The sequence below is a fragment of the Mastigoproctus giganteus genome, chromosome 4 (assembly GCF_048544385.1).
Source record: "Mastigoproctus giganteus isolate SK-2022 chromosome 4, ASM4854438v1, whole genome shotgun sequence".
NCBI classification, from domain to species: Eukaryota; Metazoa; Arthropoda; class Arachnida; order Uropygi; family Thelyphonidae; genus Mastigoproctus; species Mastigoproctus giganteus.
This window is the reverse complement of record NC_143578.1, coordinates 78,386,528-78,404,486: the sequence shown is the minus strand read 5'-3', so window position 1 is coordinate 78,404,486 and position 17,959 is coordinate 78,386,528. Positions and strand designations below refer to the sequence as shown.

The window sequence follows — 17,959 nt, the reverse complement described above, 5'->3', positions numbered from 1 at the left end:
TTAGTGTGAAACTATTGTTAATGCCATAAAATGTTACCACTATATTGAATATATTTTGTTAAAAATATTCATAGACATAATTTATTTGCTTATAAATGCATAGCACTGAAGAATTGTGTGTGTGCTATGTTTGGTTAAGCTTTATTTACATATCTTTCAAAAATCTGCAGATTTTATTCTTTTGGATATTAAATTAGATCTTTCAATTAATCTCTTCATTACTTTTACCACTGTTGTTTGAAATATTAAAAAAAAAAAAAAAAAAAAAAAAAAATGTACATTGAATTGTACAAATTTTGGAAGCTGAAGAATTTTCTTAATGCTTGATTACTGGATATAAAGTTCAGCATTTATGGGTTTTCATACTCATAAATCCATTGATCATGCAAGTGTTCAACAATTTGGCAGTTATATCAATTTCTTCAAAAATGACTTCCATTTCTCTCCATCACATGCAAATTTTTCACAGAACATAATTTTCTTCATTCTTGAATAAAATACATAAAAATGATATTGCAATTTTTATTAACATATGGTTGTATTAATCAAGTGGAGACTGTTTATCAATTCATCTAAAGCATCCAGAAAGGTATTCACCTCAAACATTTTAATAAAATATTCAATTCGGCAATTGGATACTTCTTGGAGATGTTAAGCTTCTATGTACAGCTAGGTTGTACAGTATAATACAGTACTCTCTGTAATGTAAACCATCAAGTTTTACTAAAATAAGGCACCTCCATAGCCAGGTGGGGTGGGCAGGAGCAGCAGCGCGTAGCACATGCTTCTTGATTAGATCAGGGTTCGAGCCTGTGACCACCGCATATCCCCGGAGCAATATCGCCTTAGTTGCTAATGCTCCTAAAAACCAAATAACAATACTAAAATGCCATGTTTCTTGTGTGAATAATAGAGGTTAAGTAAAGTGTGCATTAAACTGTAAAGTCATTATGCAAGGAAGAGGGATCATGTAGAGACAACCTTGTGCCAGGGTTGAAAGGTAGTATGGATTCAATGAAAGCACCATTATTTCCATTTCTAATCAAATTAGGTTAAGGAAAAAATTTTGTAAATGCTTTAAATAAGGATGGCAATTGTTTTAGGTATATTTTCAATCAATTTTCAAGTTTATGTGATATGAAACTCAAAGAAGGCATTTTCATTGGTCCACAGATAAGAAGTTGACTGTAGACAAAGATTGCAAAGGGTCGGTAACCACAATTGAAAAAAAGCATACATTGGCTTAAAAAACATTAATAATATTGACTCAGAATGTTTCTAATAATATTGCCTTGAAGTCTGTACCAACTATGTTGTTTTTGAACAACATATTGGCACAGACTTTGAAGCAGTTAATGCTGTTATGCTGTGTGTTTACTGACCATTTGAATGCCATCTAACATTTCTTTATTAATAAAATTCTCAATTACGTAACATTGAATGTAACACTTAATTTTTGTTTCCAGAAATATGTGCATTAAATCTTGTGCACAGTGATAATCACGCCATATCTGTTCAAAAACATAAGTGATAGTCTGTACAAATTAATCAAGGAATTAGATCCTGTACTATTTCATAATTCTTTGAATGGGTTGTATTTGCTGTATATTCTAATTATGAACTCATTACATGATATATATATATTTTCTAGCTAAGTGGGCTCCTGCCATCCAAAAATAATCTTTTAGTTTAGATTATAAAGTACAAAGGAGGACATAATATCAGAATGAATTATTAATTCTCTAAAAATTTTAAGAATGTCCTCATACTGAATAATTATTCCAAATTTGAGATAATGCGCTAAAGATTAGTAGGTTTCTAAAATATCGAATCCTGTACATACTCTGTAAAATTATGATGAAAACATGCATTTATGAATTGTAATCGATTGTTTCATGTTGTTTACTTATCATGAGTAGTCACAGCTAAGAAACCTGGATATTGCAGACATGGGAAAGTGGGAGAGTAGTGTAATAATTTCTTGTATCTTATACAGTACAGTCAGTCCTTGTATAACATGTGTTTACACTACATGAATTTGATCATACACGATTTATAAATAGGGGAACGATATCTTATATAACACGAACCGAATTCGCTTATGCACGATTCGCCTTTGTGTTTACAAGAAATGGCAGGCGAACGCAACACGATAGGAATGAAGAGAAGATTCTGAAAATATATTTGTTTTTTATATTGAAGGGGAAAACACATTTCACCATAATAATGTAAAAACCAACACAATTCCAGCTATCGGTATAATTGCAAATGCAATTAGATCGAGTTTACTACCAGTTTATAACAGATTCCACTAGCAGAAACACAACTGGAAATTGTTTTTATTGTTTTTGTGCTTTAGTAAAATGTGAGGTGTTAATAGTGTATCTCTGCCTTTATGGTGTTGTTTATTCAGTTGCTGGGGCGCCTCCATAGCCAGGTGGGAAGGAGCAGCAGTGCGTAGCACACGCTTCTTGATTAGACCGGGGTTCGAGTCCATCACCACCAAATACGGAGGATGCGGAAAGGTCATGGAATGACCACCGCATATCCTGGAGCAATATGGCCTTAGTTGCTAATGCTCCTAAAAAAAAATTTATTCAGTTGCTACATGCGCGCAGCTTTGTTTATGTGTATCAAGCGTGCCTCCTCGTTTTGTAATTGTGCTTTATTCCCTAAAATTGAGTAAAATACTTAAATGGTGTGAAAAGGAAGCTTCCTTCAGAGAGAAAAAGAAAAGCAATATCGATAAAGAGTCGGACTGGGTCAAAAATTTTTACCCTGGAAAATTTATAGTGGCTTCATACCATTGGTTTATGGCCAAAATCACACCGGCCTCCGGCCCAATGGGGTTTCCCCGGTAAGGCTTATGGCCAGTGCGCCTCTGTCGATAGAAAAAAAATATGAAATTGTGAAATGCTTTGAGCGAAAAGAAAGACCATGTGATATTGCACATGCTACAGACCTGAATGAGGCAACGCCAAGAATTACAAAGAATGCAGAGAAAATAAACTTTCATAGCAGAAACAACTCAGTGTAATTAAAAACCATTAGATTAAGACACAAAGAATTGGAAGAGATGGAATGGCTGTCATCTGTTTGGATAGAAAATCAAACAAAAAACAAGTTTGCTTATGATAGAAGCAAAAGCATTAGCAATATTTTATTACGTAATAGTCGTAATAAAATACGTATTTTATTACAATTATTTATTGTGTTTGGTAATGTTTTGGTTACAAATGTGTGTTCAATCTTGGGTGGTCGGCACCTAACCCTATTTTTCCATAGGGCCTGTTGTTCATATTGCACGATTTTGCATTGCACGAGGGTTTCTAGGAACACAACTATCGTGCTATACGAGGACTGACTGTATTGGCTTTTATTTCAGGCAGTATAGTAATCCAGTTCTGTGTCATTACTCAAGTCCAGATGTTTGGGAAAAATTATTTTTTTAACAAAACAAAAGAAAAAAAAGCTTTCTTCTTGAAGTATCTTATCTTCTATAATAAGCATGACAATACATATAATCTGAAGATAATAATATCAGATAATCTGATGTTACAACACATAATTTAAGACCAAAAACTTGTTCATAAAATGAACAATTTCCTAGTTTTAATCCTGAGTGACTCTATGGAAAAACTTCATTTCTGCCAAATTCAAGTATGGAGAGTGTTTGTTACTAAAACTAAAATATGATACTAAGGCATAAACAATATTTTCAATTTAAAAAAAAAAAAGTAATAAATTTTATCGTTTGATAGACATTGACTTTCTATTGGACACACTTCGATTATAAGCCATAGATATTAGCATTAGTAGAGGCATGTGATGCAAGAAAGCAAGCTTATGTAGCTTCAGCCAAAAAAAAAAAAACATTTCACACATCCATTCCCTCTAAACATTTGTCAAATTCCTCCTTGAATTTATTTAAGTTATCAACTTCCACAACGACTGATGGAAGTTTGTTCCAGTAATTAACTGCCCACTGGCTAAAGGAAGATTTCCACACATTTTTTCTGCAACTGTCTTTCCGCAATTTGAATTTATATCGCCCTCAGGCGAATAATCAGGCAAGAGGAAGACTCCCATCAGAATTCAGCTTGCTCAACCCATTCAAGGCCTTATACACCTTGATCAGATCACCTCGCAGGTCCCTAGTGACCAGATGCTGCAATTTGCAGAACTTAAGCCTCTCTTGGTAAGAGGATCCCTTTGTTCCCTTCACCAATCTTGTTGCTCTTCTCTGCACTCAAGCGACTCTACATCCTTCCTAAAATGAGGCCTCCAGACCTGAACACAGTACTCGAGGTGTGGCCTGACCATTGCCTTATACAAAGGGATAATCACCTCCTTTTTCCTACTAGCAAAATTCCTGTATATCATTGACAATACACCATGACCTGCTCTGGCAGTCTGTCTGTCTATTTGTACTGCTCAGAAAACTTCATATCTGACTAAACAATTACTTCCAGGTCGTTTTCATCTTCTACCACCTATTGTAGTATCACAAAGTGGGTACATTAGTGTCGGGTTACTTCTACTCATATGCAGTATTTTGCATTTGTCAATGTTAAACTTTAGTTCCCACTTCTCAGTGCATCTACCCAACTTTTCTAGATCCTGTTGCAGTAGCACACTGCCATTACTGTCATTAACAATCCTGCCAACCTTTGTATCATCTGGATACTTGGACATTAAGCCTGATATACCTTCATCGATATCATTGATAAGTACACAAAATTACAATGGGCCCAGCACCAAACCCTGGGGGACCCCACTAATAACATTAGTAAACGTAGAGCAGTGTCCATTTATTACCACTCATTGCCATCTCCCACTTGACCATCCCTTTATCCATTGCAGCAACTTGCTCTTAACAGCACATTGCTCCAATTTGTACAGCAGTCTTCAATGTGCCACAGTATCAAAAGGTTTCCTGAAATCCAAGTATATGATAGCAAAATTATTTTTTGCATCCAGTTCCTTTGTAACCACAACATAGTATGTAATCAAATTTGTCAGAAAAGGCTTTCCCTTAACAAACCCATGCTGTGTATGAATTATTAATATAATCTTGTCTAGATGATCCTGCAATGCAAATTTAACCTGTGACTTCATGTTTCATTGTGAAAGTTGACAGCTTGAATAAATTCAAGGCAAAACTAGACAAACATTGGAGCGAACAGATGGGTCATCATATACCTCTGCTAATGCTAATGACTCCATTATTTTCCCCAAAGCAGAAGTTAAACTAACTGGTCTGTAATTACTCGTGTCACCCTTAGATCCCCCTTTTTGAATTGGAGATAAATTTCCATCTCTCCACTCCGTGGGGATTTGGCCTGAGTCCAAGGATGCACTCATAATTATGGCTAACGGTTTGCTTACTACCTTTGCCGCTTCCTTTCATATAACTGGATAGAGCAGTGCAGATACTGCAATAGTAGCTCAAGTATCTTGTCAATGATATTACAGGAATTTTTCTAACAGGATAAGGAGGTGATTATCCCCTTGTATAAGGTAATGGTCAGGCCACACCTTGAGTACTGTATACAGGTCTGGTGGAGACCACATTTTAGGAAAGATGGAGAGCTGCTGGAATGAGTACAGAGTACAAGATTAGTGAATGTAACAAAGGGTTACAAAGAAAGGCTTAAGTTTTGCAAATTTCAGTGTCTGGAGACTAGGAACCTGCAATGTGATCTGATTGACATGTCTACAGCCTTGAATTGTTTGAGCATGCTCAATGCTGATGGGATTCTTCCTCTTGCCCAGATTAATCGCCTGAGGGAACATAAATTCAAATTGAGGAAAGATGGTTGTAGAATTGATGTGCGAAAATTTGTCTTTAGGCAGTGGGTGGTTGATTACTGGAACAAACTTCCATCTGTTGTTGTTGTGGAAGTTGACAGCTTGAATAAATTCAAGGCAAAACTAAGACAAACATTTTAGAGCAAATACATGGGTGAAATGGGAAGGTGTCTTTTTTTTCTTTTTTTTTTATGGCTGATGTTGCATAAGCTTGCTTTCTTGCATCATATGCCTCTGCTAATGCTAATGACTTCATTATTTTCCCCAGAACAGAACAGAAGTTAATCTAACTGGTGTGTAATTATTCATGTCACCGTTAGACCCCCACCCCCTTTTTGAATTGGAGATACATTTCCATATCTCCACTCCGTGGGGATTTGATGTGAGTCCACGGATGCTCTCATAATTATGGCTAAGGGTTTGCTTACTACCTTTGCCACCTCCTTTAATATAACTGGATAGATCTCATCCACCCCGGTGCCTTTCATATGTTTAACTTCAATAATTTCCCCTCCACTTTGCTCTCAGAGAATCATTAAGCACCCTGTTACAGTTTGATGAACTTCTGACATTCTCCTCCCTTAATAACTCCTCATGTGTGAATGCCAAATACTCATTCAGATTGTCAGCTATCTGAGCAGGATCATCAACACTGGAACCATCGATATCAAGTGGACCAATCTGATTCATTCCCTTCCTTCTAGGGTGTATGACTAAAGATCTTGCTGTTTTTCTTATCATCCTTTGCCATAGATTTCTTGTAATCTGCCTTCGCTTGTCTAACCTCCTTTTTTGACTTGATTACAGATTAGTTTATATCTACCATAGGCTTCTGTATTGCCTGATAATTCATATGCAACCCATGCATTTTTATTCTCTGCCACAAGTCTCATTAGTTCATCTGACATCCATTTACAGATTGACACTGGCTAATGTGCAGGCTGGTTGCCACTTTTGTGCAGGAATATGAGCAGGTAGAAGACAAACATTGAAGCGAAGGAAGTATGCGACTATATAAGTGTTGACATAGGTGAGAGATATCCTTTTACAAAGAAGTTAATTTCTGTTTAACAAGGAGAACTTTATTTTTCATACAAAAATGCCCATGGAAGAGGTATGGGAGACTACTGAGGCACATCCCATGATCGAAAGAGAAAAACATCTTATGGAATTACAAGTTTTCAATAGCAGACAGGATCTACACAATTATTGCAAGTTAACTAACTTGCTGAAATTTATCTCAGAAAATAATCTAGCTGAAGCTCTTGGTGAACTTACAAAACTCATAGAAGTTCTTTTGACCATTCCCGATGACTATTTCAGAGCCTGAACTCTGAAATAGTCATCGGAACTCGGTGCCATTCGACATTAAAAAGAACTATGAGCACTATGAATCAGGAAAGGCTAAATGCTCAAGCACTGCTTTCAATAGAGAAAAGCTTGGTCAGCAGCGCACCAAACTTGAATGTAAAAGTTATTAATCTATTTTCAACAAATAAAAACCGAAGAATGGATTTTGTTTTTAAATAAAAGTTCATCTGTTAATGCTAAATGTCTAGTTAATGTTTTGTAGTATTTTTAACTTGCTTATTATTATTACATGTGTATTAAGACTTGTGTGTCTACATGTGTTATAACCAAGGCAATTTAATGTAACTTTAAGAACCAGTACTCTCAAACATCAGAGGTATGAGCCACCACCGGCTTCCATGATTAATTCCTTGAATGCTTCCCATTTAGAATTTGCTGTTGGTAACATCATCAGTTGGTCCCACTGTACAGAATTTAAAAACTGTTTGAGACCAGTGTAGTCACCTCTACGAAAGCAAAACCCCTTCCCTTTACCACTGATGGCAGTTACATCTTTAAGTAAAATCCCACATCAGTACACTAATCACTACCAACTAGTGGTAGTGATCAGAGTGTACTGATATGGGATTTGCCTTTATCTGACAATTCCTAATGCATGAATAATCACTGCTGATAACCAGATCAATAGTATTACTCTCTCTGTATTGAGGAATATTGAGGAAACTCTCATAAAGAGTTTCAGATATTGAGGAAACTCTCATAAAGCGCATTCAGTTTCTTTCTTTACAAGTGGATGAAAGTACAGACATAGCAGATAATGCCAATTTAATGTGCTTTGTATGGTGTGATTTTAAGGACACCATTAGTGAAGATTTTTTGTTTTGTAAATCCATGCCAACGAGAACAATGGCTGAAGAACTTTTTAAATTAATCAATAATTGTATAACTCAAAGTGGGATCGATTGGAATAAATGTGTCACACTGAGTTTCGATGCCGCCCGGTCAACGGCAGGTTCCCATACAGGACTTTTTCCGAGGGTCCAAGAGGTGTCTCCAGATTGTGAATTGGTGCATTGTAGTATCCACAGAGAAGCGTTAGCTGTAAAAAAAAAAAAAAAAAAAAAAAAGGCTTTGGTTTTGAATACAGCTCTACTTTATGCAAAGAATTAGAAAGCAATCATGAACATCTTCACGGTGAAATTTGGTTATCAAGAGGGAATATATTGAAACGACTAATCGAAATGAAGAATGAGTACTTATTGTTTTTGGAGCAACATCCTCCATCAGCAAAGGGCACAATATTCGAATTTAAAGACAGGTTTAACGATTTTAATTGGTTAGTTTAGGTGTTCTGCTTATGTGATATTTTTGGTTTTTTAAATGCCTAAAATTTAAATTTACAAGGTGTTGATATAAATATTTTTAAAGTTCAGGAAAAAGTAGAAGCAGCTACGAGTAAAATTCATCTGTAGGTACTTAGAGTTGAAAAGGGGAATTATAATTTTCTTCCTAGTTTAACTAAATTACAAAAAGAGTATGTTCAAAGTGACATTCTAGCTGAAATTTCTACGGCAATTAAAGAACACCTCTTGGAACTGAAATAAAACTTTCAAGAATATTTTCCTCCAATTGACAGCAGTAAAATGTGGATTCGAAACCCATTTACTTTTAATGTGAAACATGTGGAAGAATTCTGTCTCAATGAACAAGAAATTGATTCTGTTATTGAACTGGCATTAAAAGAACCCTTCAATCAGGTCTCATTGATAAATTTTTGACTAAGTTGCCGTGAAGAATATAAGTGTTTATCAGAAAAAGCACTGAAATTTCTTATGCTATTTGTAACAACCTACAAATGTGAAACTGGATTCTCAACATTAGTTTTTTTAAAAAAACAAATGCTGGAACAGATTGAACATAAAGCCAGATTTGAGAATCAAGTTGACATCTTTTCCCCTGATTTAAAATTACTATGTAATGGAAAACAGCATCATCCTACTCATTAAATAAATATTTATTTTCCCAAAAACAGACTCAAAAATATATCAATTTTATGTAAACTTTTGATAATAAACAAAGAAATGAATTACCAATCTTTTATTTATATTTACTGATGTTAATGAATACCTAATTGCATTATTACTGGTATGTTAAATGTCCTAAAAAAAATCTACAAACACCGGTTCTCACTTGAAAAAGTTTGGCAAACCCTTCTCTATACTCTAACAATGGCTGCAAGATTCAAACAAAACAACAGTTTTACAAATATTTAGTAATAACCTATAAAAACTATCTAATCTAAAATAAAAATAAGTGTAAGTAAAACTATAAAGCTTCTTATAAAGTACAATATAATATGACAAACAATTAAGTAAATAAAATGGCAAAACACTTATGCTTTTTTGGAGCTTGTAATTCGCAGCTGGAACTTGTAAAGACAGTCAGTGCCCTCTCCAATATCTCTCATTAAAGCTGGTTTTAAATAAACCTTTGTTTCTCCCCCACACAAACATAGTGGCATTAAGATTTAATAGTGTTTTGTTGAATTATTTTCTCTTTAAGTTGCAGTTTATATCAAAAAGCCACAAATGAATTTCTTATTTCTCCACAGCTGGTCCTGAATCAAGGCAGTGGCACCAATTTTCCTTCTCTCACTACAGAAAACCAAAACTTCTGCGAACTTTTCAATCTCCCTCCATCAGAAACACCCCTACCTTGTACGTAATTTATGTAAGAGCATGCTATATAACTTATTGAGTGTTTTTTGTGAACAAAATAAACATCCATAAATCATTTAATTGATAACTTCTACCTCCAGATTTCTATTATTTTATTTTTATATATTTCAGTTTGGCATGGAGGAAGAAGATGCACTCTCATTAACAAGGATAAATCTTTGACGTCTGCCTTCAAAAATGGACGTCTATATCTTACTAACAGGTTAGATATAACTCTTTACCATTGACCCCCCCCTTTTTTTTAAATCTCTCTCTCTCTCTCTCTCTCTCTCTCTCTCTCCCCCCCTCCCTGCTTATGTAGTAAAATCTCACTGGTTTGGACTTCATTAATTCAGACTACCTACATTTTTTAATGTATAAGTATTTATTTTCTTTGTATAAAATGAAGATTTTTCTAAGCAAGAATTTAACGATACAATTCTGAAGTACTTTTAGAATGGTTTCACTGTCACTTTGTGAAAGAAAAATTAAGTACAAATTAACACATTCCAGACATTTTTACTATTAGATACAGTAAAACCTCATTAATTTGAAGTTCAAGGGATGAAATTCTTTACATCATCTGTTTTGATTTCAACAGATGCAAAGTATCCATTCAACTACAGAGCATGTTGGTATGAATTACTCAAGAGAAATATTTTGTCCAATACTCTGCTAACACTGTGCAGAATTTTTCTAATTCTCATTTAAAATATTAATTAATCTTTTAGTTTTGTTGCAAAAGACATGTGAATATCTTTGTAACACATTAATTTAGACAGTGTGAGAAACAACAGTTGTGCTGTGGAGAAGTTCAATAAATTTCTTGTATGTGCTGACCCAAATTGCTAATTCTTGTTTTTGCTACCATTACTAGTCACACAGTGCGATGCAAACATCACAAGTAGATATGTACTTGTCAGGTCTCTCGCTCTATTTTTTTTTTTTTTTTTTTTGTGTGTGCACTTAAGTCATTTTCTGTTTACAGAAAATATTAACAAAGGAGGCTGCTTGAAAAGAAAATAAATAATGCATTAAAAAAAATGTAGGACATTAGAACGATTCAGTTCGAACATGATGATGTGTAATAAAAATTTTTTTTGCAAAAATTCAAATGTGTGATGCCACTGTGTGCTATGGCAAGTCCAGTTACCACTAAGTGCTCCCTGGACCTCTCATTGTTACACTCCTGACAGAAATAACAAAGAATGTTTCATTATTAATGAATTGGCTGAGTTGAGTAATTTTCAGACAAAAAAAAAATGTATGAAAAAAATGAATTAATTTAAAACGCAATAAGTTTGTTCAAGTGGGAGGGGGGCCAGGAAAGACTTGATTATATAAATTCTGTTATTTTATTTATTTATTTTTTTTTTTGTTAAATTTTTGTTTACTTTTCAGTGATGCATTGTTTCTAACCACTTATTTTTTCGGAATGATCAACTTAGATTCAAAGAAAAACTATTACCCAATAAATTCTGTATTTTTTTTTTGTTTATTTCTTTACTTTCCCTTTAATTTTGATTATTTTATTTATATATTATTTTCTTTTAATTCTGTGTTTCTCCTCTTGGGCCATTGGTTAAATTTCATTGCTGTGACAATGCCAGTCATATCAGTTGTGGAAACGCATTAATCAAATACAATAATCAATAGGAAAAATTATAATTGGTTCTTGACCTTCTGGAATGTCCATAAAGAATTTTAAAAATACCTTTTAAATAACTTTTTAACTGCATACAATGTAAAAGGTATTGAAAATAAATATGGAATTAAATGTTTATTGCATAAAACAGTGGCTCCCAAACTGTGCTGCGGAATATTTTAAATTTTTGAGGGAAACACAGTGATACTCGACATCTGTCAGACACCGCGCGAACTATTACTCGAGGTAGTTCACAGTTTCAACATTTCTTATTAAGTTGTTTGGACCTAACTACTTAATAAATGGAACTGTTAGGTATTTCTTTTGGTCTAGGTGTGCCGTGAACCGAGAAAGTTTGGGAACCTCTGACATAAAATGCACAATGAAGAAATGACTGTTGCTGAAATATTTGAACAGTGTTGACTTTCTCTTTTCATCAGTCAATTTCCAATAGCCGACAACAATCTTCTCTGGGCCCTGGCGAAATAAATATCGCAGAGAACCTCAAACCTTTTGGTTGAAGTTCTCTGCGATACAAAAGATTTCTTCTAGTTCTTTTACCGTTATCTCCTTCGCAGTAACATTTTCATTTGGCTCATTTAAAAATTTGAATTTTAAATGCAAGTCTGCATTTATTTTATTAGCGGGAGATAAACATGTAACATGTCTTCTTTAGACCGTTGAGGGAACACACTGAGGCGGGCAGCAGGCAAACGTTTGTTTATTGCCCATCTGATGCGTGATTCAAATCTTTTTCAACTATCGCATAAAAAACAAAAAGATCGCGTTAATCAGAAATTTGCATTGTGTAAAGTGAAAAGTGGTATAATTTTTCCAAATAGCGGTAACTGAAAAATGCGTTAATCAAACTCGCGTTAAATTTTTCTACAAGCCCCCAAGGGAAGGCTCAACATAAAGTAACAAAAATTATTAGCTATGTTTCTTCTTTTTATTAGTAAAAATTTTTTACTGTTGTCATTCACTTTGAGGTTGCTGAAGTGCAGTGAATTGTAAAAATTTGCTGTGAAAGATGAGCATGACAAATGCAGAACCAGCTCGAGTACTAGGAATGGGGAACTCCAATTGAAATTAACCTCTCAAAAATATTTTAACAGCCACACATAGAGGATGAAAAGCTAAAACACAGGTGTCCTCTAATGCTGTTGGTAAAAGTTTGGCACATCACTTTGCCATTCAGTTTTTTCCATGGCTAATGTGGGCTGCAGGAAAGAGCATAACTGTATGAAAAGGAACTGGCTCAGACTGCAGGAATTCGCACAATAAACCCCATATACAATAAAACTAGTACACTACTAGGGGTTATTGTGCGAAACATGGGCATAGCAAATGCAGTGGGAGAAAGAGCCCCAGTGACAGATATAATTCAGTTCCATTTGGCAATGTACACATTTTTTGAATATAGTAAGGTCTTCAGTAAATAAGATGATTTAATCCCTATATAATAATAGTACATATAAAACATAAAAAATAATTGATAATTATCAGTCAGCTACGATTTGATGGACAGGTAGGCATGGCAACATTAATGACTCTCTCTCTCTGTCTTCCCCCCATTGAATGTATAATGGGAAACTGATTTGTCATCATTTTTAGCGCATCACATAATAATACTCTTTAAATAATTTGATTTGTTACCTTTCATCACATGTAAAGTCTCCAGGTTAATCTTATATATTCAACTTTGTATTATTAAAGATTATTATTATTGGATGTTATAGTAATGCTGCTGTTTTTCAAACTCGTTTTGTAAACTTTTGTTTCTTTGATTTTACTGCTTGTTAAAAATTATGTCAAGAATTTCGGTATATTCTGACCACGTGTACGACATATCCAAACATTTCATTACTTCATACAGCATCCCCCCCCCACTTTTTCTTACTATTGAATACACCATGAATTGTCAAACTTATCTACGAAAAAATCTAAACCTCCCAAACACTTCCTAGCTCATTTCACAAATATACGTGGTCTCAGTTCAAATCTCAGTGATGTCCATTTCCACTTACAGTCTGACAAACCTCATGTACCTTTTTCTGACAGAATCTCAGTTATTGGTTTATTCAACCTCTGCTCATCTCAGTTGCCCAAATTATTCACTGTATGATTCCTTTTGCCTCAAAGGTGATACTTGTGCATGTGTCCATTCCGATATTCCCTGTCAAAGACTTGGTAATTAGGACTCTCCTCTTTTCGATCTTCTCTGGCTTAAAATCGCTCTACCTCATTCTGTCAAATTCATCTATCATCTCTACCGTTCTCCCAACTCCACTAATCACTTGGAACTCTATGGCTTCCTCTCTCTACAACTTGACTTTCTTCAGTCCAACTTTCTTAAAAGTAAGGTAATTTTCCTTAGTGATTTTAATATTCACAACTCCGGCTGGCTTGCATTTTCTAATTACACAGACCAAGATGGTCAGGATGCTGAGACTTTTGCAGTTACTAATGAACTCGCACACATTGTTCATTTACCTACCACAGTACCTGACAATCCTAACGATACCGCCAACACACTTGATCTTTTTCTCATAAACAACCCTTCTAAGTACACAGTCAAAATGAGTGGTCCTTTAGCCACCTCAGATCACAACTTGGTGATTGTCTCTTCTCCAATGGAGCCTGTATCTCATAGCTCTTCCCAACCTCGTGTTGTTTGGCATTACAAGAATGCAAAATGGTATAATCTGCAAGATTTCTTTACCTTGGTCAGATTACTGTTTAAAAACTTCTGAAGTCAACGTTTGCTAAGATTGTGTCAGTGAAATTATTCTTGTAGGAATAGAATCCTTTATTCACACTCCACCTTAAAAATCTCATCCTTTATCTAAACCTTGATTTTCCAATAAATGTGCTAAGGATATTCAAGAGAAGAATATTGCATATCATAATTGGCTTGTTTCCAACTCTTCAGTTTCATTTTCTGCCTACACCAAAGCTCGCAACAATTGTAAAGGAGCTATTAATCAGTCCAAACTAGATTTTGAACAGGCTGAGAGTGGTAAACTTGCTTCTTTCCCTAATGGTAGCCGAGCATTCTGGTCTCTTGCCAAAGCTATTTATCAAAGCTATATATCTCGTGCTCCCACCTCTGTCAAACCAGATGGTTCTGTTGCCATTCAGCCAAGGTTAAAGCTGACCTGCTAGAATCCCATTTTTCTTCCAACTCGTGTATTGATGATCTTGGTAAAACATCTCCCACCATTCCCAACATGCTCCATTCAATGCCTCCTGTGGTTTTCCATCAAAAGGTTGTCAGAAAGATTTTGACAAATCTTGATGCTAAGAAAGCTCCAGGTCTTGATGGTATTTCTCCGCTTGTTCTCAAAACCTGTGCTCCTGAATTTACTCCTGTTGTTTGCCACCTTTTTTTGCTTTCTTATTCCAAAGGTGTTTTTCCTTCTGCTTGGAAATTTGCTCATATCCAGTCAGTTCCTAAAAAGGGTGACAAATCCCTCCCATCCAATTATCGTCACATTGCAATTACTTCTACTCTTTCTAAAGTAATGGAGAAATCAATTAACTCGCAACTCTTAAAACTATCTATAAACCTTCTGTCTGATCAACGATCACCAGTGTGGATTCCATCAGTGTTGATCCACCAGTGATATTCTGGCTTATAGTAACGAATGGACCTGGTGTACTGGGGTCCATGGTTGAAATAACATACACGTATAAATTATAAATCCAGTTTAATGTAAAAATACAAATATATACTAACAGGCAGTAGCTTTCGAGATTGGCGTGTCTCTTCATCAACTGAAATTCAAATACAAAATACAACGGATAAGTGGATAAGTGCAATGAGCTGAGTGAGGCCCGTTAATCATGTGCCATTGTTGTTGCATGGACGTGCGCTGCTTTTACTCCACTGATCATCTAGCATTAAAACGGTTGTCTCTAGGATGGGGTGTAGACGTGTGCCTTTGTGGCGGTTTATTGCCTTTGGATGGTTTAATATGTTAAGTGACTCTAGCCATAGGCGGTGGCGAAAGTGTCGTGAGTGGTGTACTACTTCAAAGTCATGTTTGGGATCAAGATCGTGGTTGGTGGCCCAAAAATGTTCCACGACTGCTGACTGGTCAGTTTCAGCAAGCCGGATTGCTGTGTCATGTTCCATAAGGCGATCTTGGAGACGCCTTGATGTTTCTCCTATGTAGCAACTGTCACAGTCTCTACAGGTGATGCGATATACTACATTGCTGCGTAAGACAGGTGTGACAGGGGTATTCACACTGGAGACAAGTGAACATAGGTTCCTGCAGGATAACTGCACGCATTTGATGTAATTTCTAAGGACCTTCGAGATCTGTCCTGACACGCCTAGATAATAGGGAATGTAGGTGGATGATATACTGTCTTGGTTCGGTGGTCTTGGGTGGGATGTGAGTTCTTGGGCCTGTAATAGGCACCTACCTAGCACATGGGATTGATAACCACATTTGGTTAGGTCCGCCTTCACAAGGAAGATCTCGTTACGCCTAATTGTATCAGTGCTTGAATGGCTCCAAGCCCTGGAGAATAGGGTGTGGGCAGTGCTATTGAGATGACTTGGTGCGTGGCCGGATCTGTAGTTAGTGAATTGACCGCACCACATAGGTTTGCAGTATACTGAAGTCTCTAGATGTGGGCCTATTCGATGCACTAGGACATCCAGTAATGGGAGCGCATCGTTGACCTCTAACTCTATAGTGAACTTGATGAAATTAGATAGGGAGCTAAGGTATTCCAGTAGTGCTGTTTCAGAGCCACGTGGTATTACAGTAAAAAATCGTTAAAGTATCTACACCATGTTGTAATAGGTGTAGTTGAGTTCTGGCGTATCTGCTCCTCCAGATCTTCCATGGCGATGTTGGCTACTACGGAACAGGGGCACCCATAGCAGTGCCACGTACCTGCTGATAGACTGAATCCTCAAAAGTGAAGATGCTGCTTGATAAGCATATGTTGAGGGCGGTACAGATGTCATCAGTGGATAGTGATGTCCTGGATTGGAGGCTTAAGTCGTTCTCAAGGAGCCTTCTGGTGCAGTGCACAGCCTGTTGGACGGGAATTGAAGTGAATAAAGAAATCACATCAAATGATGCCATGACGGTGTTGTCAGGGATTGAAAGGTCCTTAATGAGGTGGATGAATTCGCTGCTATTTTTAACGGTGTGTGAGGTATTTCGTACAAGAGGTGAGAGGAGGCGCGCGATATGCTTTGACAGTTCATACGTTGGGGCACTGCAGCACGACACTATTGGTCTGAGGGGAATACCTGGTTTGTGGCTCTTTGGTAATCCATAGAATTGCGGTAGTTGGCAGCCAGTAGCACGTAGTAGACGCTGAGTTGTAGTCGAGATCTTATCTTTAAACCATATATGGACGAGTTTATTATTGACATGTGTCTCTAGACGTTTCAAGACCTTAATGGGTGGATCAGATAGAGGTTCATATACGTTTGGGTCTAGTAGTAGGGTCAGGGCTTTCTCTCAGTAGGTTGATCGGTCTAATACAACGGTCCGGCGCCCTTTATCAGCAGGAAATACGACGAGTTGGCTTTTCTTATAGATGATAGGGCGGCATGCTGACGATGGTTAAGGTTTGAGTAAGTTTTTCGAGTGCTGCGGAGGATTGCGGCAGTCCTGAAACGGATCTCGTTGGCAGTTTCTTCGGGAAGGTTGGTAATACAGTCAGTCCTCGTATAACACTACACAAATTTGATCATACACGATTTATAAATAGGGGAATGATATCTTATATAACACGAACCGAATTCGCTTATGCACAATTCACCTTTGTGTTTACAAGAAATGGCAGTCGAACGCAGAATCATCCCAACCGAACGCAACACGATAGGAATGAAGAGAAGATTCTGAAAATGTATTTATGTTTTTTATATCAGTGAAGGGGAAACACATTTCACCATAATAACGTAAAAACTAACAATTCCAGCTATCAGTATAATCGCAAATGCAATTAGATCGAGTTTACTACCAGTTTATAACAGATTCCACTGGCAGGAACGCAACTGGAAATTGTTTTTGTTTTATGGTAGTAACCCCTAGAAATGTGCTTTAGTAAAATGTGAGGTGTTAATAGTGTATCTTTGCCTTTATGGTGTTGTTTATTCAGTTGCTACACGCGCACAGCTTTGTTTATGTGTATCAAGCTTGCCTCCTTGTTTTGTAATTGTGCTTTATTCCCTAAAATACTTAAAAGGTGTGAAAAGGAAGCATCCTGGTGAAGACACTGCAGATTCAGAGAGAAAAAGAAAAGCAATATCGATAAACAGAGGAGGACTGGGTCAAAAATTCTTACCCGGGAAAATTTATAGTGGCCTCATACTATGGTTTATGGCCAAAATCACACCGGCCTCCGGCCCACCGGAGTTTTCCTGGTAAGGCTTATGGCCAGTCCACCTCTGTCGATAGAGAAAAAATATGAAATTGTGAAACGTTTTGAGCGAAATGAA

The 17,959-nt window shown here is 36.3% G+C and overlaps 1 protein-coding gene across 2 annotated transcripts in view; it reads left to right on the top strand.

The window, feature by feature from the left end:
- The window catches only part of LOC150086857 (GRAM domain-containing protein 4-like), a 216,734-nt gene that overhangs the window by 146,441 nt on the left and 52,334 nt on the right, over window positions 1-17,959 (top strand). For both annotated transcript variants that reach the window (XM_090371631.1, XM_090371632.1), the window contains 2 exons: window positions 9,734-9,839; window positions 9,972-10,062. In XM_090371631.1, coding sequence (XP_090227757.1) covers window positions 9,734-9,839; window positions 9,972-10,062 — 197 coding nt within the window. The remainder of the gene's footprint in view (window positions 1-9,733; window positions 9,840-9,971; window positions 10,063-17,959) is intronic.